The sequence below is a fragment of the Saccostrea echinata genome, unplaced genomic scaffold (assembly GCF_033153115.1).
Source record: "Saccostrea echinata isolate AGI-Se365-2 ecotype Australia unplaced genomic scaffold, CSIRO_AGI_Sech_v1 ptg000045l, whole genome shotgun sequence".
NCBI lineage: Eukaryota > Metazoa > Mollusca > Bivalvia > Ostreida > Ostreidae > Saccostrea > Saccostrea echinata.
The window spans coordinates 2,986,527-3,013,192 of NW_026889794.1; the positions used below are offsets into that span (position 1 = coordinate 2,986,527).

The 26,666-nt window shown below is 33.5% G+C and overlaps 3 protein-coding genes across 4 annotated transcripts in view; 1 reads left to right on the plus strand and 2 right to left on the minus strand.

Moving 5' to 3' along the window:
* LOC133201782 (interferon-induced protein 44-like) overlaps positions 1–612 on the plus strand; it is a 36,727-nt gene extending 36,115 nt beyond the window's left edge. The window contains exon 4 of the mRNA XM_061337584.1: positions 7–612. Coding sequence (XP_061193568.1) covers positions 7–287 — 281 coding nt within the window. The 3' untranslated portion in view covers positions 288–612. The remainder of the gene's footprint in view (positions 1–6) is intronic.
* Positions 1–26,666, minus strand: part of LOC133201776 (synaptic vesicle glycoprotein 2C-like) — a 378,785-nt gene that overhangs the window by 275,348 nt on the left and 76,771 nt on the right. The gene's annotated exons all lie outside the window — the stretch shown is intronic.
* Positions 5,867–26,354, minus strand: LOC133201560 (heavy metal-binding protein HIP-like). 2 transcript variants are annotated; one of them, XM_061337359.1, is made up of 2 exons: positions 25,710–26,354; positions 5,867–6,372 (listed from the first exon to the last, which is right to left on the minus strand). In XM_061337359.1, the coding sequence occupies exons 1-2, from the start codon at positions 26,272–26,274 to the stop codon at positions 5,975–5,977; spliced, it is 963 nt and encodes a 320-aa protein (XP_061193343.1). In that variant the 5' UTR covers positions 26,275–26,354; the 3' UTR covers positions 5,867–5,974. The 2 variants fall into 2 exon arrangements, with proteins under 2 accessions (XP_061193343.1, XP_061193342.1); XM_061337358.1 differs by lacking the exon at positions 5,867–6,372 and adding an exon at positions 21,487–21,981 and having other exon boundaries at positions 25,710–26,338.

Consider the following 26,666-nt stretch of genomic DNA (forward strand, 5'->3'; position numbering starts at 1 on the left):
ATTTAGACATTCCAGTGCTTGCAATCGTTTGCAAGACTGACACTCTTCCTATCGGCGAGAAAAATCGCCTGCAGGACATATTTCACAGTAAGTCCGTAGAAATAAAGTGCAGAGCTGTGGCTGAGAAGTTACAGATACCACTGAAAAATGTTCTGCCGATGTCCAATTACTTCAAGGAACCTCTTCCAACTGATGAGAAAGACGTGTTAGCATTGAATTGCCTTAAAGAAATGACGTTGCGTGCTGCTGACCGTCTTAAACAAGTTTACAGGTATAACAATTTGTAAGCACGTATCAAAGTATCTTTTCTGACTCTGAGAACTTTTTAGGACAAATTCAATTATCGTAGTATTTGTACTATTCATTTAATTTATTAATGCACTGTATTTGGCAAGGGTACTGTATAATCACTCACATTTAATGAATTTGAATTTTTCTATGTATATCAGGATATCTTTACGGCACAAATGTAGACATGGTCGTCTTGTCCAGGGGATATGAAATTATGATTTTTGAGTTAGTCAGTTATGCAATTTCATGTCAAATTTGAGTTAATCATTTTGACAAAAGAATTTATTTAAACAATGAAAAGTTTCTTTAGTGTTAGCTCAGGAATTAACGGTGCAGCTTTTGTAGAAATGTTTTTCCTGCAATAGCTGTAACATTAATTTCTGTACCATAACAAACCATTTTATTATAATTACTTGTTTTATTCTATTTAGAATAACTACTTAAAAGTACAGCTAGTATATTAAATAGTAGATAGTTGTAGTAAAGTTTCATTCATTCATCATTCATTCATTTATAGTGGTCATTGTCATCGAGTTTGTATTGTATTCTTGTTTGTAAGGCGTTCTGTGTCAAGTGATTGTGTCTGGATGTCACGTGATTGTCTTGTGGACTATCGTCCTGGGTGAGAGAGGTATAATCAGTATGAATGGGGTGTGGTTGCTTTGTGCGCATGTGTGAGTGCTAGTATAAATACTTATGCACGAGCTATTTCTTTAAATCTGGACATTACTTTAATTATTGGTCGATGTTCTCGTGCGATAAATCTACCGGGATCTTGAATGCTATTAAACTGGTAAGAAATAAATTAATATTGATTTTAAACTATTGAGATTAAATAAACATTAGTGCAAGTGAATTTGTATGAATTTGTCATTTTCATTTCAGGTCACCTTTGTTTCACCTTTATTTATTCATCGTTTCTTCGATATTTGTCATGAAATTAAATATTTGTGAACCTTCATCTATGGATTTGCCTTTTCTATTTCTATGATGGAAAACCCCGTTACAATGGAGCCTAACGTGGTTCGCAAATGTCACAGGTGGTGAAAAAACAAGTCTCATCCGGGACTCGAACCAAGGGCCTCTGGCATACTGTGCCAGCGCCCTAATTACTGAGCTACTGAGACCGATATATTGACTGATTTTCACGTACCTGTGAACCCAATGACATATCCTCCCTCTTTGTAGAAATTCGTCCTCGAACTCTAGGAGTTAAGGAAATGCTGTAAAGCATGATCCTAGGGAATAGTGGGTATTTGAACGTTGGGTGCCAAATGTCGCAGGTGGTGAAAAATCAAGTCTCAACCGGGACTCGAACCCAGGGTCTCTGGCGTACCGTGCCAGCGCTCTAACCACTGAGCTACTGAGACCCGATATATTGACTGACTTTCACGCTCCTGTGAACCCAGTGATATATTTATATTAGGGATGTCAACGAGTACCCGATTAACCGGATACTCGATCGAACGTCCGAGTATCGAATACTAAAAATGGTACTCGGTTACTCGGATGTGTATTTTTTCTTATTTCAAAGTACATATTTTTATCAAAATCTTATCAAAAAATAACTTAAATATGCATAAGGGTAATTAGCGTGTCGTTTTCTACACATGTTAACACGCGTTATCGCCTATGGCTGTGTATATACAGTAATTAGTGACCAATCACCTGGTACACAGCTGTTCTCACCTATTGTGGTCCTTAATTTTTTTGATGGCTTCAATGATTGTTTTTCAGTGAACATATCGTTTAATATGGTCTTTTATCTTCAAATCATTTTTACATTATTTAGTTAATATACGGCAGCGAAATCGGACGTGCATAGAAATGCCGCTACCCACTTCAAAATAAGTAATTTTTGATGTATTAATTGCGTCATTTGTGTTTATTTAATAAATAAATTTCCGTTGGACTCCATGTTTATATACATTCATAAAATGACTAAAACAGCTTTGGGGTTTTACAAATTAACAATTGAAAATTAACAAACTTGTATTTACATTTTTACCGAGTACCCGGGTACTCGATCGGAAGAACGTCCGAGTAACCGATTATCAAAAATTGACCGATTTGACATCCCTAATTAATATCTGTACAAATAATCATTTAAGGTCAAGATCTAGTAAACGAAAGGTGCCTACAGATTTTTCAAGTTTGAGAAACTTGTTCTTTTAATGATCCTTTACAAATATAGCTTGGTAAAATAAGATGTATCGGGACGCAATTTTCAGGTAAACTCAACGAAAAAATGCATAATTTAAACTGTCATTTTCAATGAAAAAAGAAAGGAAGTCAGGTATAAATTTTGGAGTTTTTCTATCTCAGAAAAAGGAAATGTATCCATATTGCCCACAGTCTCCCAGAAAACGGTTTTTCGTATTCTCTCGACCTCTATTATATTATATTATACATACCTAAATTGAATATAGGTATCGGGGTTACTTTCGACATGATTTCAAACTGAATTTCTTGAAAATGCTTCATACATATATTCTACGTAATTCTATTACAGCCATAAAGTATGGGAAAAATTAAGTTTAAATCAATTATGACGTCATAATTGATCTAGCTTCAAAAGGACAGTCTAAACTTATATAACTATACTAAATCTTGACCTTAAAGTAGGATTTGGTAAATGAAATATTTTGTTATTGATATGTATGTCATTGTACGTTTCATTTATGGAACAGCCACTGTTCAAGACGTCTGTAGAGGTGATATGCTTAGCTGCGTTTACTGAGTGATAAACGACAATGGTCTTCTAAGAAATAAAGGAGATAATATTCAGTGAATGTAAATGTTAAGACTTAAGGTCAATATGTAGTAAATGACTAAAGTCTTTTTTGATGCTAGATCCATTATGAAGTAATAATTGATTTAGACTTACTTTTTCCCATACTTTACGGACTAATCAGAATTATGTAGAAAATGACGCATTTACTTGGAATTCAATTTGAAATCATGTCAAAAGGAACCCCGATACCTATTTTCATTTTAAAGAAGAGGCCAAGAAGATACGAAAAACCGTTTTCTGAGAGACTGTAGGCAATATTGATACATTTTCTTTGTCTGAGATGGAGAAAACTCCTATTTTTATGCCTGATTTTCTCCATTTTTCATTGAAAAGGGCAGTTTAGAATATGGTTTATCGTTGAGTTTATCTAAAAATAAGGTCCCGGCACACCTTAATTTATTAAGCTATAATTGTAATGGATAATAAAAGGATTTTTTTCCTCAAATTTGAAAAATCTGTAGGACTCTTCATTTTCTAGACCTTGACCTTAACAGGAACGTTCAGTACTAGTCACACATTCCCGATTCAAGACAAGATCATCCACAACTATATGCTGTCAATAATTAAAAATGGCAACTTCTAGGTAAAAATTGGCGTGACAAAGTATTCTTTCGGAAGCTGTAATCATTCTAGGCACCGTTACGGTTTATCCAGTATCATGAGGACTTTTATACACACTTATACGGTATCATGACTTTCCTCGAGGGATACATTACAATCTTGAGGTTTATCTAAGATTCAGGGCAATTGGACTACGGACTATGAAGATCTTGCTATGTTTATTTACGATTTTACTACGTTTGATCACGAATTGAAGATCTCCCGACGAGTTCACAACATGATTTAACAAGGTTGCAGACCTGCCAACGAAAAGATCTTACCGAACTCCAACATTCTGGACTCAATCAGAGTCAAAACAAACTGAATCTCATTGAAAATTACAGAAATAAAAGTGTGAAAGATAGTATTGAGGTTAATTTTTTCCAATTTCGTTCCTCGTAGAAGAAGAAGACCTGAATCCTATTTCTACTCAAGCTTTCTCAACTGCGATGAAGCAATTCAAAAAAAAAAAATATAGCACATAAGCGGCAAACAAAAAATAGACATGGTGAAGTGGTTGAAGTCTCACCCTTTCCTTTACCTAAGAGGTTAAAGAGATTTTAAGGATACTGTGAAAAAGACTTCTTTATGGAGTAAGAACTTGCAATTTAAACCACGTCCCCTGAGTACAAGTTACGTCTACTACAAATCAAGCTCCAGCAATGAATAAGCCATGGTAGAACTACAATCGTGCCGATGTCACTCAAATTGGAACATTGTGACTGGGGCTTTAACGTATTTTGTTCAACTTAAATAAAAATGCCTTACCTATACCCCCCCCCCCTCCCCTCTGCTGAGTATAATGTTACCGGTTTAATTTGTACCTGTCTTTTAAAATTATTATTGAGCTCGGCCATCCCTGGCATCTTTGAAATGACAATGAACTTTATTCTCATAACTTAAAAAATAGTGTAGAAAAGATACAGTATGTACAAAGGGCACAAACAATATAATAAACAGAAAAAATAGCATGCCTGAAGAAGGGATAACAGAGTGTAATTAATCAAGAGAGCCAATTCTCTCAATTAATTATAATATTCAACAATTTACATATTTTCTAAGTTGATTAATATTTGTTATATTAAAAAAAGCATTTCAAATCTCAAAATCATTTGAATTCGATTGAAAATAATTTGATTAATATATAACTCGAGAGTTCTTTATAAATACATCATTACATTTAAATGAGTAATGAAATTGATCCCAAATTTTATTGCATTTACATAATTTACAGATGCTATTCTCTCAAGGGATGTTTAACCATCTTCCAGTTTCAATAGGTAATTGTATATTCCCAGTTCGAATTCTAAATAAACAATATTTTTGGAATTATTTAAGTGGCAAGTTCAACAAATATTATTTTCAAAGATTAATAATTTAATGGGGTGGCAGATCTCTTAAAAACACGTAATGATACAATTGTTAGGCCTTTGTTTTTTAAATACTAAATTAGACAACGGAATGTTCCGTCTACCAGATCAATACATAGGTCTCACGGCGGTTGTAACCGGTTAAAGGATGTTTTCTCCTCCTAGGCACCTGATCCAACATCTGGCATTTCTGGGGGTCCGTGTTTTATGCTCTGTTCAGAGATTTGTATTGTTTTTTTTTAAGATTGATCATTGTTCATTATCTTCACCTATTTACTGTAGATTTATATAACAACACCTAATTTCTGACTATTGGTGAGGTGAAAATGCCAAATTTTATAAAACGTCACCACAGTAGTAAACAAAGCGACACCCTAGACAACAATTTGAAAACTACATAACACTGTCATCATATCGAATAAGGAAAACTTTACATAAGCTTTAACAGTTCATACTATACTCTTGATTCAATTGAGTAGTTTTGAGATCTTACTTAGAGGTTGCATAAGCATGAGTGAGCAACTCATGTCAACCGGTCACAACCTCTGTCATAAACGGTACACAATTCAGGCCTTACAATTTGTATTAAATTGTTAGTTAATTTTCAACATAAGGAAAGATTGCATTTGCAAATATTTACAAATTATTGCATGGAATTGATCATAGGATTTGCAAAATGTGACTTTAAAAGACATTATCAATACCCTTGTATCATCAACTTATTTATCAGTGGCTGCCTCTGTTAAGAAATATGTTCGTACCTTGAACATGCTCTTCGGTAGTTGATCAACTGGGAAACATAAACATATGTAATTATGCTGGTGAATGATAGAAGCCAAAACACACTATTGCATTTTTAGTAGGCATACTATGCATACTATATTTTCAAAACAATACATATTTATGAAAAATTCATTGTTTAGATAAGAAATCCAGAGAATGTGGTCAGGGGAGAGGCAATGTGCGTATGATATCCCCAACCAATGCTATGTCGTATCCATACTGTGTCCCCCTGCTGTAGCCGTAATGTTACCAGGTTTGTACCTGTGTCATCATGATGGTTAGAAGTTTGAGCCCCGACTCTGACCTTGTTCGACCCATTTAACACAATGTCTACATAAACATAGTGGCGACCGTAAGTTTGGATAGTAGCATAGAAAACATAATCTCCTGATACTGGTGCAGTGAAGATGCCGGTGTGAGTGTTATATCCTCCTCCCACGTTGTTGATAGCTTTATTGAATATTAATGTCCCACTGTTCCAAGAAGGGTTAGAAACGGTCACCCCGGCTGTGAAGGCTACTCTCTTTGACAGGTCTACAAGTAATTATTCAGAAGTTTTATAAGTACATGGAGACTGTCAATAAATGAAATATGTACATGTAATTTATTGATCATGATTTTACAACTACAGTTATGTAACCCTATATATGTTTACTTTAACTGATTTTTTTCAACATTCGTGACAAAATGCAAACCAATACCGTCGACTTATTTGTTAGGAAAAAGTTTATTAACCCTCTAATCCCCCACCCTCCATCACCATAGACCTTAGTTATAAAATTTGTCAGCCAATCTGTTTGTCCGTTTCACTTTGAATCCGGGGTATAATTTTACAATGGACACCTTTTAAATGGCCAGAAGCTACTTACGATCTTATGGTGTTTATGACTCTTAATTGAAATAATTCATATGAGGCCATCGTAACAAAAGAAAAATATAACCTTGTATAGCTGGACTATTAAAATATCGGCACAGATATTGCTTATGACATCCTTGTGCGCCATGACTATGAAACAAAGTACCGTATTAATTTTTACTAGGTTAAGGTCACTGAAAAAAATAACAGTAAAGTTGGAGTCGGAGATTAACTGTATTATGTTGAATATAATATGAATCTTTGCACAATATTTACCTACGATTAGCAGGGAAGAGCCAAGGTAATTAATGCTTTGACAAGGTTGCAGGGTCGCATGTATAAAATCAAGGTCCTTTCTGTGTAACTCTGCAAACCTTGCGGTATAATTCTTAGCACAAAAACTGTTTAGGTAAAAAAAAAAAATTTAAAGTTTCTAATTTGTTAAATTTGCAATCGAAGCAACACATAAGTAATGTATATGACAAGACCTAATTTAATTCTTTGTCATCAAACACTAGAAACTCTTTATATTGCAGCGTAAAATAGAAATGGGAGTTTTCCCTTTCATTCATGCTACACTATGCTGGAGACATTATGCTGGAGAAACTTAAGGAGCAATGGTTCTCTGCTCTAAATTTCACAATTTTTTTTAAAAACTTTCTTATCAACACATATATTAGATTCAAATGGAAATGTATGAGGTATAAAGCGGTGCTTATTTTTTTCAGAAAAGAATTTAATGTCTGGCCATGATATGAAGAACGTTTGACACAGAGAATAGGAAAGGCAATTAATAATTTTCACAGCATAAAATTAAAATATAAGGTATATACAAAAATCGTATTTAGTATCATATTAAATTCTTATTAGAAAACATAATAAAGGGCTGCTTTTGAGTCAGAATATCACATTGTTTTCTGTGTTTATAAAAAAATAAGTCCATCAAAAAGTTATCTTTCTTCAAAATATAAAACAATAGACTTATAAAATTGTTTATAAGGTACATGATGCATTACTGCAATTTTTAAATTGTTTAAAAAAAGTATCAATTTTTAAGAGTTAAAAATCTGGATGCAAATGTTTTGATCAAATAAAATCATATTTAACAATGGAAAATATAGGCAAAAAGAAACAGAAGTCAATGTTTCCGTCCTGTGTTGGATTTGATTGAATTGACTATTCAAAGGTCTCCCTTTCTAAACTCTGCTATGACAAACTATGGGTAATTTCAGGATTATTTTCTTAGGAAGTTACCTCTCTTACAGAGGGTCGGTCCTCCTTAAATTTGTCATGAGAAAATAGATAAATGAAAAATCTTTTATTCAATGCTGCCCCAATGGGGGTAGTATTTCTATAGGAAAGCTTCACTTGCACAAAGATCTTTAAAGTATCAAAAACTAAGTATCATAAAACTAATTACATTCTTTGTAATACACAATACTTACTTCTCACTTGAGTTAAAACGTTTGACAAGGATGTCTCTAAATTTGCAATGGAAGATAAATTTGTTTTCCTTGCTTCAATGACCTGTAAATCTAAGTCAATTTGTTTAAATTTTGTATTAATTTTTTCCTCCAACTGCCGTCCAAAGTTTTGCTGATTTTTTTTTAGTTGTGAAATTGAGTCTTTCTCCATCTAAAATGTTTCATTAACAGAGAGAATTATTTTTTCTTCAATCTCTTCCAACCGCCGTTCAAAACTTTGTTGAGTTGTTTCTGGTTGTAAAATTGAGTCTTGGACCATTTGAAACGTTCCATTTACAGAGCGAAGAATTTTTTCTTTAATCTCTGCATTATCGTTCCTTAGACGGTGGTTTTCCAGTCTTAGCTTTTCTACTTCAGCTTCTAATTTGGAAATTGTCTTTTCGGTTGCAAGTTTGAATTTTTCAATAGTTATTTCCGACACGAGCATGGAATTCTTAATTGTAAGCATGTCTTTCATTAAAGACTGAACGTTTTGTACTAAAGCCATTTGAATAATAGTTTCTTGATTAAGAAGTTGACGGAAGATGTCTATATTTTCCAATGCATCATCAGTCACTAATTCTCCAGTCAAGTTTCCAATATTGTGGTTGTTTATCAATGAAAAAGCAATTAATAACTCTTCTAACAGGCAAAGCACGAAATATCTAAGTAAATATGCCATATTTAACATTGTTTTACACTTTTCAGTGCGTTATTGATTTTCCATAAGTTTTAATCAAGATACGGTCTACAAATTAAAAAAGATACTGTTCACAAATCAAAAGCTGTATGTCAGCAATCTAAAATATACAGTTCAAGAGCCAGGTATGCATAAAAGTATTAAACCATTAGAATGAGAAGTGCCTATTATTCAATAAGGAATTTTAAGTAGGAATTTCCCCCCATCAAGCTGAAACTGGAGATAACATTTTATTGTACTGACTTTATGTACAATGAAACATAATGACATGATCGAATTATTTTTTATATCTGTTTACATAATGATAGTAAAATAAGGTTTTTTTCTACCCTTATTGTTTACTTTTACTTAAATTAATGTGTGAAAGAATAAACACTGAATATTTGATTGAAATTAAATTTCAAAGTATTTTATTCAATGAACTGTTTTTAAATGACAAATGATAAATACAAAATTCAACGGTTTTTTTCACAGTAATTTAGAAAAAAAAACCCTGATGTTAAAAACTTCACAAATATCACAAAATGTACAGTGTTTATGAATAAGCAGAATTTTTTTTATACACAGAAGATTCTTTTGATGTCAAAAATATTTTTTGAATAAAAAAGAAGCTTAAGGTATTAATTCAAGGATTTTAAACAGATACATCTAGATCTCTTTCAACAATAATCAATTCAGTTTGGGGTGGATATGATTGATATTATTAGAAATTATAAAATAAAAAAAAAAATTAAAGAAATATAGTTCTCTCTCTTTATAAGCCGCTCAGCATTCAAGTGTAAAAATCTAAGAGTGATCTATTATGAATAAATTCATCACAGATCCATAAAGAAATTACTTGTATTAAGAAAAGCTTTGGCTTGTCACACAGGACAAATTCACACATCTCCTAAAACGTACTTGCACAGTCAAGACTTCAATCACAACTCAGTCACAACTTCAATCGGTCATTTACAATGACTTTTTTGAGTGACAAATTGCAAACTTTCAATTTACACCGTATAAAGATAGGTAACGTTAAATTTCGTTTTAGGTTCACCTAGAAAAGTGATGTCTCTTTCTATGAAGTGACATGCTATAAATTAGTTAATAATTAATGTAAAATTCATTTATAATTAAGGGATCCAGTTTAAAAAAAATCCTCATCTTTCAGATTCTCTCTAATATGAATGCTTTTTTGATGAAAATGGTGAAGATTACAAACAGTGGTCGATCTTAAAAAAAATCTACAAACAAATCTGCGAACGGTCATAAAACAGTGACCCCCGAAAATTGGATCAGGTGCCCAGGAGTAGTAAGTATCCCCCGTTGAGCCCTATGTATTGATCATGTATACGGAACATTCCGTAGTCAAATTTAGTACAAATACAAAGGCCTAACAATTGGTATGAAACACATCAACCATAATTCGACCCAATGATGGATTACATTTGTTTACAAGGTCATTATAACGACCATAGAATTTACCAAATGCTGAATTTAAATATAGGTTGTTGAAAACCCTGTATCATCTTCATTTTTTAAATTGCTTGAATGACGAAGAAGAATGAAGAAGAGTGTAATTCAAATGATGATTTAAAATTCAAACTTATTGAGCTAAAAGACCAGTAATATATAGCCATTCTGACTCTAAATGAAGACAAAGAGAAACTTTTTTTTAATGAAAGGATGTTAAACCTCATAAATGAAAATTATTCCCTTTGACAAGGCTGAATAAGTACTTACTATGTGAAACATGGAGTTTTATGTCAAGACCTGTAAAAACCTACCAGATTCTTGATGTCTGTGCCGTAACCCTTGGATCTCCAGTCGACAGAGTCAGGAGCCACTAAATCAGAAGGGTATGAGGCGCATCCACCTTCCTTAACTGAGGTTCTGGTTAAACCATTGTATTTCACAATCTCTTCGTGTTTCTACAAATCAAAATTACATAACAAAATTTACCTTTATCCTTAATAAGTATGTTGAATATGGCAATTACCCAAAGACGTAATATTCTCTGGCACTGACGATGCCAAATTATCTGTAATTATCTGTACATGGATGCTAACATACATGTTTAACTTTTTTAAAAGTCATAAAGAACTATGTTCGTCTACAATATAATGAGATATGGATGAATATATATTTTTCTAATTATATATCATAGATCACAAAATTTTCATGACACCTTATTTCCTCAAGATTGACACCACATTTCTTCGAGATTGTTATTTGGAATTTATAAGAGAGAGACAAAAAATTCAATATTTGCTTCTCATTGAACATGTTGAATTTAATCGTTCTTAATATATGCGAGAATGAATTTTTGCAAGCAGAATATATCCGGTAATTACACAAAAATACAGTTCTCGCAAAGAAAAGTGATTTACAGCATTTTCTTTTTTTTTTTTTTTTTTCTTTTTTTTTTTTTTTTTGCTTAATACTCATTACTTCATAATTGTTTTTAATGACACATATTTCTATTTTACAATCACTCAATGAAACGTATTGTGTTAGGCTGCCAGCAGGTGTATGTACAGTTCACTTTTAGTCTGCTGCTTTAACTATGAACGTTTGCTTCTTATAAAGTATGATTTTGAAACGGGCCCTGACACATGTTTTAGTGAGCTTTATGGTAAGTTTAGCAAAATGTGCCTATTCATAGAGAATATTGAATTTAAGTACTTTTATCATCTACATCTATTGACTTCATACTCTTGATCGTACAATTCTTTTCTTCAAATCAACCAAACAATTTTAATCTACATTTCATTTTATAAGCACAAGAAAATATTTTTACAAATTGAAATGAAATCATGAAGGTCAACAGCACAGTGTACATAGTCCTCAGGTGTTATATTGTAACCATGAGGAGACATTATAGAAATTCAGGAACCATAACTAAAACATGCTTATATAAAATAAATGCACATTGTACCCTTTTGAGAACTTTTTGTATTTCTATTAGGAAGAGCACCTGCTTAAACACGCTACATGCTTAAACTTGCTACAAGCTTACAGTTGCATTTAAATTCCACTTATCAAATGAACTTTAATTTATACAGGAAATTATTTTTATCAGAATATAAAAACTTGATATGAATATAGACGTTTCAAGCCTGAATCAGGTTAGTGAAGTTTAATGAGATGGCAATAAAACTACTCCCCTACTTTGTAACAGATTGCTACAGTCACCAGATTTCATAAAATATTCCTCAACCATGAGTAATGTCATGTAATTTTCTTTTTAGAAATCATGTGATATTTTTCTCAGATTGATCACGTCTGATTTTATCAAAGTTATGGCAAATATCCTGAAATGTAGTCAGTTATAAGTAACCACTTCTAAGATTATCAAACATGACAACAGAATCAAACTGGTTATCTGACAAGTATGTTCTGTTTGTACACTGTTGTATTGTTTACATTTATGGAATTCTTGTACTTTTGGAATCTTAAATTTGCAAAATAAAAGAAATAGTCATGATTTGTCTTATTTATACGCAAGCATCCCCAAATAGCGTAAATTCAAGAATACTCAAATTATGGTCTCGATGGTGAAAAGGGTATCATTTTTTAAAACTCTTTCTCTAAAGGACAGAAAGTCACATTTAAATGCAAGCAGTTTCAGGTAGGCAGGATTCAAGTTTGCAAATCATGGTTTTCGGGCCGGGAAGGGGGGGGGGGGGGTCAATAGGTGGTCAGAGGTTTACTTTGAAATGTATCAGTTTTTTTTTAAATAAATAAATCCATGAGCATCAAGAACACATTAAATCATACTGATATGCAAACATATAATGTATAGATTGTATAGATTCAACATTAAAAAAAAAAAAAAAAAAACTTGTCTAATCCGGCCACCACAGGTTCCATAGAAATTGGCCAGATTAGACATATACAACATTCGGATTAGACAAGGTTGAATACGGTTGGATTACATTTATACATTTTAGATTACTAAACTAACCGTTTGATGAATGTATATATATATATATCAATTGGTTAAACAAAAATACGAAGTCTTTTTCTTGCATTCAAAGGTAGAATGCAATGGTTAATGTTACAACTCAATGAAACGCGGTTTGGACTGCAAAGGATAATTGCACTTAAAGCTGGCTTTGGGTCTTTTTTCGTCGCTTCTGTTACTTTTATATCTTATCCTAATTTCACGTTCGTATATTTGATAAAGAATTCTTTCAATTTGGCACAAAGAATTACTTCAATTTGGCAACAAATTTGAATGTTAAAATGATTTTAGACCGTGATACAATTAAATAATACCATTTTTTTTGTTCTCACTGCTCTCCAAATATAGAGAATTTTCACTTACCTGCCCTTGTTTGAACATTAGGTATACATGAAAGGTGGAGCTAACATTGTAAGAATGGGTGTAAAATCAGACTAGATGAATAACAACAACATGTTTTAAAAAATAAGACATCACTCTTTCCCATCTCCCTCTTTATTCTGCATGGTACAAGTACACCATTTACAAAGGTTTCAACACGAAAGTAACTATTTGAGCCCGTCCATATTAGTAAAGAATATTTTAAATCGATGCCTGACAATTTAACGTGTTCAAGCACAGTATCCTAGTTAGCAAAAAACATGCTACCTCACAGTTCACGTGATGGAATTTAGTATCCACAGTTACCTGAGGTAAGAAATCACCGTCTACGGATTTTTACATTTTTTCCCATCATGACAATGAGCAAACGGCGGGTGTGACCGGTCGGCAGGGGATGCTCACTCCTCCATGGCACCTCATCCCACCTTTAAATCTTGAGGTCCGTGTTTGCTCTGCTCCAAATTTGTATCGTTTCATTGGACTTTCAAGATTGAATACTGTTCGTTATCTTCATATTTTATTTTAACCACCGAACATGTATCTCTGCTGGTGGACAGTCTGTCCCCGAATATACTTGTCGTTTGGTACTTATTCATTCATGAGTAGTACAAAGTATAACGAAAACATACTGGCAGACGCGTCGCCCAGTATAAAAAAAAGGCGTCACTCTTTTGAGTCTATTAGGGACACAGACTCAAAGAGTTCAGTTGGTGTCCCTCGGATAATCCTCAGAAATATTAAAAATTTGAACTGTATACAATCTTCGGTCTCCCAGATTTGGTATAAAAACAACAGTTCGTACACAAAATTGAAGGAATGTAAAGTTTCTCTTAATGATATATTTGATGAATCCTTTTCCGATTCAATGACATCTATTTCCAAATGTTCTGCTTAAGACTGTAAAACATGTGATGTTTGATTACAAACTGTTCTTTTACTAGCAATTATCAGGACATAGCTTCTATACCAAAACTTGTGAAAATCTTAGCTGCAAATCTGCAAACGTTGTCTACGGAATAGAATGGAACCTTTATGGGCTTATTTATGTTGGTGAAACCAAGGGTTAACTTCATAAAAGAATATCTGGTCACAGATTTCAAATAAACAACGGGGCCCAGCAGCTTCTCTAAAAGCACTTTAATTAACCTGATCATTCTATTTTATCAATGAAAGATAGAATTCTAGAAAAAATTTACCATCATACTAATAATCCATCATTGAGTACACCTTTCCGTAGACAACGAGAAGAATACTGGATTAGGAAACTAGGCACAGCCTTTCCATATAGAAGCAATGACAATGTCGATAGTATTGGGAATCTTTCAAGTCCACAGTGTAGCAATGTGAATGTGATGGGACCTTTTAACAATACTCGGAGACGTAAGCGTAGTCGGTCATATAATAAACCTTTTATACACGATGTTTCTTTTGATTCACTACTATCTAATGTTTATATACAGTAAGTCTCCATTACATTCGCACCGAACCTTACTCTGTCCCTTTGAAAGTTATATATAATCTATTTAAAAAGGTCAAGGAAAGTCCAATTTTGGATTCTTTGGCATCAGAATATAGGCTTAGATATGTGATTATAGATATTACAAATCATAGGCTCCTTAAACTGCCACGTTTTACGGAACATAATACTGCTCAAACAACTCGTTTGTTCCTTAAACTTCAATTTGCAAACAAAGGAATCGACGCAGTTAATATTAGTAATATTCTTAATCACAAAAGGGTCCAATCTTGTATTCCACCATATTTCAATTTGAAGTCCACACCTTGTATTTCTTATAAATATAGATCGACTATTGCTTCCAAACTTTTTGATTACAAAAAAAAACTCTACAATGCCTAGAAATCGAACATCTGATACATAATCCTCCTATGTGTACATGTTCTTCTTCACCCTACAACTATAGTCCTGTTGCACACGTCATTACTGTTGATGTAAACATTGTTAATAATAAGGACCTTAAATCTCTTATTTTAAAAGGGTCAATTTAGGGAAGCCCGTTCCTTCAACTGGCGTCATAAGTTTATAAATATTATGAATTATGTGGAAGATTACGCCAGGTGATGGGCCAAGCACGAGAAAGAAGACCTTGATACATTGTCAGAATGGATTAAGAGTATCACATGATGTTGAAAACTCGCATTAAGCGATTGAAGGGCTGTGTGAAAACTATTTATCCTTCTGTCTATAATAATTCAGAAGTGAAAAAGGAATTAGATAGAATACACGATCATTATGTACTGGTCCCAGCTGACAAAGCGTAGTCTTTGTTTGTAAGGCTCATTATTTGAAATGTATTTTAGTGAAACTAAGATTTAATTCTGCAGGTGGAAATCCAACTTACACCCATAGCTCCCTTTCTAAGGAGGAAATTCTTAAAAATCATACGTCCATTTTAGATATTTTTAATATTTCCAACAATCAAAATGAACTTAAGTTACCATACCTTTACGGGATTCCTAAACTCCATAAAAATCCTTACAAACAAAGATACATAGCGGGTTCCAGTAAATGTTCTACCAAGCCTCTATCTTTACTCCTCACTAGAATATTTACTGTAATGAAGGAGAAACTTCAGGAGTACTGTACAACAGTATATTCGAGAAGTGGTGTTAATCAGATGTTGATACTTAAAAACTCCAAAGAACTTTTAGAAAATTTGAATTCACAAAATTTTACTAAAATCAATAACATCAAAACGTACTACTTTTCAACACTTTATACAACTATTCACCACGATAAATTAAAGTCCAGGCTTTTCTACATTATAGACAGCTTTTTCAATAAAAATGGAACTCGTAAATATACTTACCTCATCATTGGTCATTTGCAAAATTATTTTGTTAAAAAGCATTCTGATTGTACACACAAGTTCTCTGAAGTTGATGTTAAAAAGATGCTTGAGTTCCTGATTGACAATATCTATGTAGTTTTTGGAGATCAGGCTTCGGGGCCACCAACGCTGAGATTTTCTCAAATCTGAGATTTCTCAGAAAATTTGAGTTTTTTTCACCAAACTGTGCCACCAATGAAATATTTTCTCAAACTCAGACTTATCTTTTGAGTTTTTTTCTTAAATCTGAGATTTCTCTGAAACGTGCTTGCCACCAACGTTTTTTCTGACTCAGCTGAGAAAAAAATCTAAGATTTCTCAGAAAATCTTGAGATTGGTACATAGTAGTCTCAAATAAAATCTCACAGAATTATTTTATGGTAAAATGGTTGCAAATATTATGACAGTGCACACGTTAATCCATGAATACATGAAATTAACGTGCAAACACAGAGAGCATGTTTATTTCTCCCAAAACAAGATCATACGTTTTTAAGAAAAGGGGGGGGGGGTTTCTTACGCACATGTAAAAAATCTCATAATATTGTCCACGCAATGAAACAATGCACTTCAAACTATATCAAAAGAAAAAAAAGGAATAAAGCAATATTCTTGTGACACGTTTTACATAACATGCATATCTTCATTCATGCAAGAATTATTTTCATTTATTAATTAAATTCATATTTTAGTGTGTTATTTATGGTTAGGCAAATTTATTAATTCACATTATATATACATGTATATCAGAAAAGAAAATATAATTGGATAATATTAATCTCCACGGCCTCTTCTTTGTTCTTTCTCCGGTAGTTATTTTTTACTTGTACAATATACATACCTATTCGTGTAAATTATACGCAAATATTAAAAGAACATTCAGTTGTCTAAATTTCTGTGTAAAAATATTCTATATGCTTTCAAAATAATATATAAATCAACATTTATTAATCACTGATGATAGCAATCTGTCTAATTTGGATCTTCACTAAATCTATAAAATTCTTAATTGAGAATAGGGATCCAGTAATTCTTTCCAGGGGAGGGGGGGGGGTCATCCAAGTCAAAAAAAAATCAAACCCAGAAATTTCTTGACAACCAAAACTGCTGTCCCAAAAGTATCAAACCGCGAAAATTTCTTGAAAAGAAAAAAAAAATCCGTTTCACAAACGTGAAAAAAACCTATTTCGTTGTGGTAGTGGTGGGGTCCACGTTTTCAAGGGGGGGGGGTGTGTGTCCAGAATCAACTTGTATTTGATTCAGTATATACTTTTAATAACTTTGCAAATTCCGGGGGGGGGGGGGGGGGCGACAATCTCCTCCCTCTAGATCCGCGTATGGGCATCTGCTTTATACTCACTATGCATCGCACACAAATATCCCTGACCGTTTATATTATTTGTAAGAATAAGCCTGACTTTTTTTAATACGACCAGTTACATTTTGAGATTATAAAAAAAAACAAGTATGGTCCAAAGTTTCAAACAGTACATGATTACGCCGTGAAACTTTTCATAGGAATTAATCAGTTAATCATCACTTGATAAGTGATTGTTAGATTGATTTAGGTTTCCAGTGTAACAACGAATATTGCTCACTATATTCGTTGTTATTATATCTGAAATTAATAATTATTATATATTTTATACCTGAAAAGAAGAATATTTTTCCTGTGACATTTTCTCACAGGGGATCGTGGAAAATGTGATGTGTTATTTAGCTTCGTCCCTACATACATGTTCGTAGTTCAATTCAGGTTTTTTGTTTTTTCGGGGGGAGGGGTGTGTATACCTGAAATAACCTGACATTAAACAATTTGTATCGAAATTTTCTTGATAAATTGGGTTCACGTAAAACCAGGCATACACGTATATTGAATTGAATTGTTATTATGTTACTCGCCCTGGACATTTTTTCTGTCGTAACTTATGCACGAATTTTACGAAACACTCAAGAAAATTATCATGTGAGAAAATTAGCATTTAATCAGGTAGGAAAAAAAATACTCGGTGTTTTCTTAATTACTGTTAATGCCGAGTTTGCAGTATTAAAATCATCATTTCGCCGGTAAAATTTATTTTCTTTGATCGCTTAAAATGATTTTTTTAATTATTCTAAATATGGACAAAAACTCCCTATATTTAAAACATTTTTGCTACGGAGAGTAAAATGTAATAGATATATCTGACAGTGTACAAAATTAAATAAAAGGGAAAAAAATGTGTAATAGGCCTGTAAATATATGGTCTTGATCCGCCTATCTACTCTTTGTAATCTTTCGACACGTAACGTCACAATGGCGAAGGTGTCGCCTCGGTGTATATTTTTGTGTGTTTATGTAGACAGACGAACCAAGACTATAAAGTTTGGATATGTTTTGTGTTATTCTTCTGTAGGAATTATATTTCACGGGGACTCGGTGAATATTTATTGTCGCAAAGATCGTAATGGAATCCTTTCCGTTGAGTGAATAAAAGACGAAAGAAGTGGAGAATGTGTATTTTCGCGATTATACACCAAAATATTGCACAAACAACTAACTGAAAGGTAAATTCAATCATTGATTCAACAACTTCGTGTATTATAAAAAAAAAAGGTCGCACTTAACAACGAGAATAAGTCTAAGATATTTCTCAAATCTCAGCTTACGTGAGACGAATCTCAGAAATGTTGGTGGCACGGCGTTTTAGGAAAATCTCAGCGGAGGCAGAAATCTAAGATTTGAGGTTGAGATTTGAGCTGAGATTTTTATATGTTGGTGGCCCCGAAGCTTGGTCTTCCAACAATCTGTTGGAATTCCCATATGGGTACCAATTGCGCCTCCTTATTAGCAGACCTATTTTTCTATTCATATGAAGCAGAATTTATTCAAAAAACTTCTACATGAGAAGATGAAACCACTTGCTGTGGCCTTCAACTGGACATTTCGTTATATCGACGACGTATTATCAATTAACAATAGTTACTTTCATTCATATGTCGACTCGATATATTCCAGTGAGCTTGAAATGAACAAATACCACAGATTCTGATACATCTGTTTCATATTTAGATATTTTAATAGAAAAAGACGTTAATGTTAACCTAACAACAAAGCTTTATGATAAATGTGATGACTCCATCTTTTCAATCGTCAACTTCCCTTACTTATGTAGCAATATACATGTACCCTTATCACCTGCATATGGGGTTTATGTCTCTCAGTTGATTCGATACGCAAGAGCATGTTTTACGTTTGAACAATTTCTAAAACGAGGCGAACTATTGACAAACAAGTTGATGAAACAAGGATATCAACAGTCTCGTTTGAAGTCATCATTTCGCAAGTTTTATGTCGAAACAATAACCTTGTCAGCACATACAATCTATCATTAATTTTGATTGTTTATTTGTTTGTTTGTTAAACTCCCTCTCGAGAATTTTTCACTCATACGGAGACGCCACCACTTGACGGTGGAGAGCTGAAAATTTTTTACGTATACTCGGCACTTAGGGCCATTGAGGGATCTTTTTCGTGCAAGCACCTACTACGACACGGGACCTCGGTTTATACGGTCTCATCCGAAGAACCGGTCTCCACGTCCCACAGTGGGATTCGAAAGTAAGGATCAACTCCTTACTCCGCGACTCTAGAGCGAACGCTCTAACCACTGCGTCACGCGGGCGACCCTATCATTAAGTCAAATGCTGACTGATGTTTTTCATACTAATTGTTAGGCCATTACTTATACACTGAACTCTCCACGGATTTTTCCGGGTTTTTTTTTTTCGATAATGACAGTGAGCACACGGCGGGTGTGACCGGTCGGCAGGGGATGCTCACTTCTCCATGGCACCTGATCCCACCTCTAAATTTTGAGGTCCGTGTTTGCTTTGCTCCAATTTTGTATCGTTACAATGGACTTTCGAGATTGAATACTGTTCATTATCTTCATATATATATATATATATATATATATATATATATATATATATATATATATATATATATATATATATATATATATATATATATATATATATATATATATATTAATTTAATATTTTGTTTAACAAATAAAGTTACGACAATACTGTAAATAACACAATGGAAAATGAACGCGTTATAAAGATATCAAATTATATTTATCAATTATTTATTTCCCTGCCAGGAAAGTAATGCCTCTATTTAAATTAATGCATCACGTGACACCGTCGCTACTAATGGCGTCAAGAAACGAGGTCGGCCGTTTGGTATACAAATAACTTTTGACATGGATGACACACGCCTAATGCTAGAATATACTTATCTTTTTAAACAGCCAGTTTTAACCATGTACTCTGTAATGACCGATATTAACCTCTTATTCAAAACCGTAGTCAAAATTCAACGTACCTTGTCGTTTTCCCGCAGAGATGCGAATGTATATACTGTCTACGTACTTCTTTCATCAATATTCATGAAAAGGCTGAATTCTTGATTGCAGATCTTTATCAATTGTTTTGTAATTACAACGACTTATTTAGTAAAACTTTGTGGAAAGTAATATTTTTTCATTACACATCATGTTTTTCGACGAAATCATTTAATCATTTTGTTTCACATAAAAAAAATCCCATTTATATATCGTGTATATCTTCAAGTTCGGTCATCCTTTGTGGTTTTTCATAAAGGTCGCAACGGTCATGCATGTGTATAACGCTTAAGGATTTTGTATCATGAGTAGACGTTGTATCATTAACAGTTCATACTGTAGACCTAAAATACAAGAATTGATATTATTAAGCAATGCAGCTACGTCGCTTAATGTTCTTTATTTTATCAAGCGGATTTATGTCATTAAAGGTTTTTATAATGCTTTACCCATGCCGTGTCATTCTGATGTAGCCATAATGTTTTTAAAAAAAAATAATTTATCATTATTTATTTCTCAGATCCTTATATAGTATAACAACATGTATACACTAGCATCTAGAGAAAAGTATTCATAGTCTATTTGCTCACTTTTATGACAGCCCTACTTGAAAACAGGTCTATTCTCACTAGTATTGCATACCTGTAGCCATAATGTTAAAACTTAAGGTAAATATCTGTTTCCAAAAAAAAAAAAAAGCAAAAACAAAAACAAAATTGACAGAGCTATATATAGACGCCATTCTCCGATCTTGCCAGAAATATTTAACGCAATCTACATATGCACCGTTGTCACTGTATCTATGGATATAACGTACAGAACACAAGAATTTGTTGGTGCGGTGAAAATTCATGAGGTTGCGCGAGAGGTAACAGCAGCAGTAAAAAGCAACTCTCGTAGGCAACTCCACCTGTTGACAATTTAAAAACTATGTAACACTATATATCATCATAACGAAGTAAAAAAAAAAAATATACCTCCGATTAATAAATTTTACACTTCTAATATACGCACAATTCTGCGTAGTAGTCTTTTATCTAAGTCAATATAACTGAATGAGAGGCAACAAAAAACACGTTTTATTTGAATAAGTTAAAAGTGTATATTCTATTTCATATACTATGCCAATTTATGGAAAGATAAAAGTTTAAATTAGAAATCCAGAAAACGTTGTTACAGGAGCGTCACTGTAGGTGTAATAGCCAGTACCACGGTGATGTTTTACCCATACGGCGTCCCCCTGCTGCAGATGTAATATTACAAGGTTTGTACCTGTCTCGTATCGATCGTTAGTATTAAAAGAGACAGCCATTGCTTGGATTTTACAAGATCCGTTTAACACTATGTCTACATATATAGACCGTACGCCGTCATTTACGATACTGACAAAGAACACATAATGCCCTTTTACTGGTGCGGTGAAGATTCCGGTGTGGGGGTTATACCCTCCTCCCACGCTGTTAATAACTTTATCGAATACTAATGTCCCACTTTTCCAAGAAGTTGTAGTAACCGTTGTTCCAGCTGTGAAAGCCACACTCTTTGACAGGTCTGTAAGATAAGTAATGTTTATTAGTTAATCATGATTCAGTGACTTTTAAAATACATGGATACTGTCAATAAATGAAATATTTAATGAAATCCTGATTGTCTACAGGGAGAGCGAAACATAGTGATCACTATGTCCGACATTTGTCCTTCTGTCCGTCTATGTGCCCGTCAGCTACTCCTCATACTTGAGAACTGTTAGAGGTAGCGATTTGATTTTTTGCACTTGTATTTCTTTGGAACATTACTAAAGTCACCGTCCTTTTGACCTCAAACTTGACTTTTAACCTACTTTAAAAATTCTTCACAGTGCCGATATACATGTACAGTATACTCTTTGTCCTTTGAGAAGTATATGTACGCCTGCACATGTGTTATTTGCATGCACTGCTTGTCATTCGGCATTTTGAAAAATTCCAGTATCACAATCAACGTGACCTTTGACCTACTTTTCAAAAATACGCTACAACATGCATTTCTTTGGGAAAACTTTACTTTTCTAAATAAAACTATGCAATGAATGTTTATATTGATAACTGAATTATAATATAACATTTACAATATGTGTTTGTGAAACACTGATGCCCCCGTAATGAAGCTCATGGCGAAAGTTAAAATCTCTTAAATGCAAGTGAAACTCCTAAGGTAGAACAAAATCAAAATTGTAAGTACCCAAGGAGGTCTTGTCATAAGGAATACATTTGTGAGATATGAAAGCCCTAGCTTCAACTGTTCAAATGTTATTGCCAAGGTTAAAGATTTTCGAAAGTAGATCAGACTTAAGGTCAAGGTCAAAGGTTCAAAATTGTTTGTACCCAAACCAAGTGAAGGTCTTTTCACAAAGAATACACCTGTGAAACTCCTAGTACCAATCGTTCAAAAGTTATTGCGAAAGTTTTTGTAGGTCACTCCAACGTCAAGAGGTAAAAAATATTTGTACCACAGAAAAGAGGCCTGTTCAACAGAGCGAACGTATGCGAGCGCTCGCCAAAATTCCATATCCCTCAAACAGAAATGTTCGCTAGCGCTTGTGAACGTTCGCTCTGTTTAACAGGCCTCAGCAGGTCTTATCAAAATGAATTCACATGTGAAGTATGAAAGCCTTAGCACAAACCATTCAAAAGTTATGGCCAGGATTAAAGTGTGGTAAAATTTTGAAAATGGGTCAAACTCGAAGGTCAGAGTCAACAGGTCAGATATGTTGGTTCTCAAAGAAAGGTCTTGTCACAAGGCATATACATATGAAATATTAAAACCATAGCTATAACCAATCAAAAGTTATCGCCAAGGTTAAAGTTTTTTGCGGACAGACAGACGAACGGACAGGGCGAAAACTACATGCCTCCGAATCTTCGTTATGGGGGCATAAAAACAATTAGAGCATTAAAATTCCATTTATCTGGGTGTTCATATGCATATCTCTATTAATATACACTGTGTATAAACGGCTCATGACTGGCCGACTTAAACTACCATCTTTGCAACGGGGAGCTGGTGAATGGCATGCCTTGGCCGAAAAGTTAACACCTCTTTTCGCAGAACTTTTCAAATATCTTTTTCCCTTGAAAACTCTTATTTTTTCAACCTCATCACCAACCACAGTCCAAATTATTTTCCCATTTATTTTAATTTTTTCAGTGTCAAGGGTGTGTGTTTCTTGATGACGAAAATTTTGTAGCTCTGGAATATTTTCATCAAGATCTACATGCAATTCATGATATCCATAATACCCCTCCTTCTTCCCCATTACAACCACCTCCACCACCATTGCAAAGCTTTAAGGCTATTCAGAATTTGATCGTTCGTCCGTCTATTTGTCCGTTTCATTTCGAATCCGGACTATAACTCTGTAATTGAGAAGCATTAGAAACTTTTACAAAGCACAGAGACTGCTTACGATCTTATTGTTTTTATGACTCTTAATCAAATAAATTCAAATAAATTCACCTTACCCAAAAGGGAAAAATCTATGCATTATATTGGAGCTATGACTTTAATATTTCACAAGTACATTCCTTGTGACAAGACCTTTTTTGGTACCAATATATTTGCCCTCTTGACTTTTACCAAATTTTAACCTTTTGACCATTTTTAACAATAACTTTCGAACAGTTGGTGCTACGGCTTTCATACTTTTCAACTGTATTCCTTATGATAAGACCTTTCCTTGAGTATAAATATTTTTGACTTTTTGACCTTGACCTTAATAAGAATTTGACTCACTTTTAAAAACTTTAACCTTGGCAATAGATTTTGAACGGGTAGTACTAGGGCTTTTATATTTCACAGGTGTATTCCTTGCGACAAGACCTTTCATTGGATACCAAGAATCTTGACCCTATGACCTTGATCTTTGAGTTTGACCCACTTTTGAGAAAACTTTTACCTTGATCATAACTTTTTAACAGTTGGTGCTAGGGCTTTCATATATCACATGTGTGTTTTCTGTATCAAGACCTTCCTTTGTACATGAACAATCATTACATTTGACCTTGGAGTTTAATCTTCTTTTGAAAAAAAAAGTTTAACATTGTCCATACCTTTTGAATGGTTGTTGCTAGGGCTTTCATATTTCACATATGCATTTCTTGCGACATGACCTTCCCTTAGGCACAATTAATTTTGACCACTTGACTTGACGTTTCACTTACTTTTCAAAACCCTTTAACATTTTCCACAACTTTTCAACGACTGGGGCTAGGGTTTTCATATTTTCACAGTTTATTTCCTGAGATAAACCTTTCTTTGGGGCATCCCCTGACCTTGACGTTTTACTTGCATTTGAGAAACTTTAAACTTTTGCCATAAGCTGTCATACGGGGGCATCAGCATTTCACAAATCTTGTTCAAATTAAAGTCACGATGACAGGGATGCAAGTATAAAATAAACGTCCAGTTTAGGTGAAACTATGGCCATAAGAAACATATAGTTAGAACCGAGACTGTTACTCTGAAATATTCTTCTCCAGTTTTCTACAACTGAAGCAACACATAAGAATTGTAAAGACTGATCCTATCACTATCAGGATAAAATCCTGTGTCATCTAATACTACCTAGTATTTCGATCATTATATTGCAACTTACAACTACAATTGCATCACTGCCATTCACACTATACACTACGCAGGGAATACGCCCTTTGGAGAAACCTCAAATTACTTACGAATTGGATGCTAATAAAATGAACCGAGAAAAGTCAGATTATTTTTAAAAAATAGTAATTTTAATGAACATGATGAAATTTGCGACGAATTTCACTAAGAATTTAATTGCACACACTGATAAATGAAACACCAGTATTTATCAGCAGAGCATAGGGTACGATTCAAAAATACTTTTTCATTTAGAAAAATTATTCAAACAAGCAATCCTTTTTTCAGAGAATCGTGTTTGTTTATTAAAATATTTTCAAAACGTGCTCACCACGTATTCAAAATATCTATAACTCTGGTATTTCGTCAATATTAATAACCATGCATTCCAAGAGACTTTTTTAAAGGGTTGTTATTGTTTTTCTATGTAATACTAAAAATGTGATGAGATTAATAAAATTCAATTTAATTCAAACTCAGATTGTTTGGGAAAAAAATTTAAAAAAATTAACCAATGTTGCCCAAGCATGCTGATTAGTTCTATTTGGACAGCTCTAATTATTACACATTGTTCTATAACACAATAAACCTTAGGGATCATAAAACTGGTAAAAGTCTAGGTTGTACACAGTACTTACTTCCAACTTGAGTTGAAATGTATGACAAGGATGTCTCTAAAGTTGCAATGGATGATACATTTGCTTTCCTTGCTTGGATCGTCTGTAACTCTGAATCAAGTTGTATAAACTTTGTGTCAAAATTTCTTCGCATTTCTGAAATTGAGTCTTGGACTGTTTGAGATGTTCCATTCACACAAGGAATTAATTTTCTTTGAATCTCTGCATTATCGTTCCTTAGACGCTGATTTTCCCATTTTAGCTTTTCAACTTCTGCTTCTAATTGAAAAATAGTTTTTTCGGTTGCAAGTTTGAATTTTCCCATAGCTGTTTCCGAGACGAGCATGGAATTCTTAATTGTCAAGATGTCCTTCATTAAAGAGTGGACGTTTTGTACTAGAGCCATTCGAATAATGGTCTCTTGGTTTAGAAGCTGACGTAAAATACCGGACTTTTCCAGTGCATCATCGGTCACTAAGCCTCCAGTAATATTTCCAATACTAGTATTGTGGTTGTTCGACAATGAAAAAACAATTAAAAACTCGCTTAACAGGCAAAGCACGAAATATCTAAGTAAATGTGCCATATTTTAGCTACTGATTTTCAATATGGTTTATGTTCAATACCGTCCACCGATTAAATATTAATAACAGCCTCAAATATATGTTGCAAAAACAAATAATTCTTGTTGATGGTGTATTAAAATATTACACCACAAGTTTGGAAAGTGTCAAGTATGAATTTCCTTATCAAACTGAGACTAAAGATAACATTTTAATTACTATACTGAAGTCATGATGCACAAGGGAGATTAACTGATAGCGAGTGCCATGTCAAAAAGATATTATAAATTAAGATGGGAAGTGCTTATGATTAAAGTAGAAATTTCCATCTCGAAAAATGGATAGAGCAGATGTTCAAATCGAAAATGCAGATAGGAAATGTTAAAGAGGGATATAGAAAGAGAGACCAATTTTT

What these genes read in the sequence shown, in the direction of transcription:
- LOC133201560 (XM_061337358.1), bottom strand. Translation starts at nt 26,274, where the DNA reads ATGGCACATTTACTTAGATATTTCGTGCTTTGCCTGTTAAGCGAGTTT. An exon ending in CATTTCAACTCAAGTTGGAA is followed by an intron (nt 21,982 to 25,709) that starts GTAAGTACTGTG and finishes CTTATCTTACAG; the next exon opens with ACCTGTCAAAGAGTGTGGCT.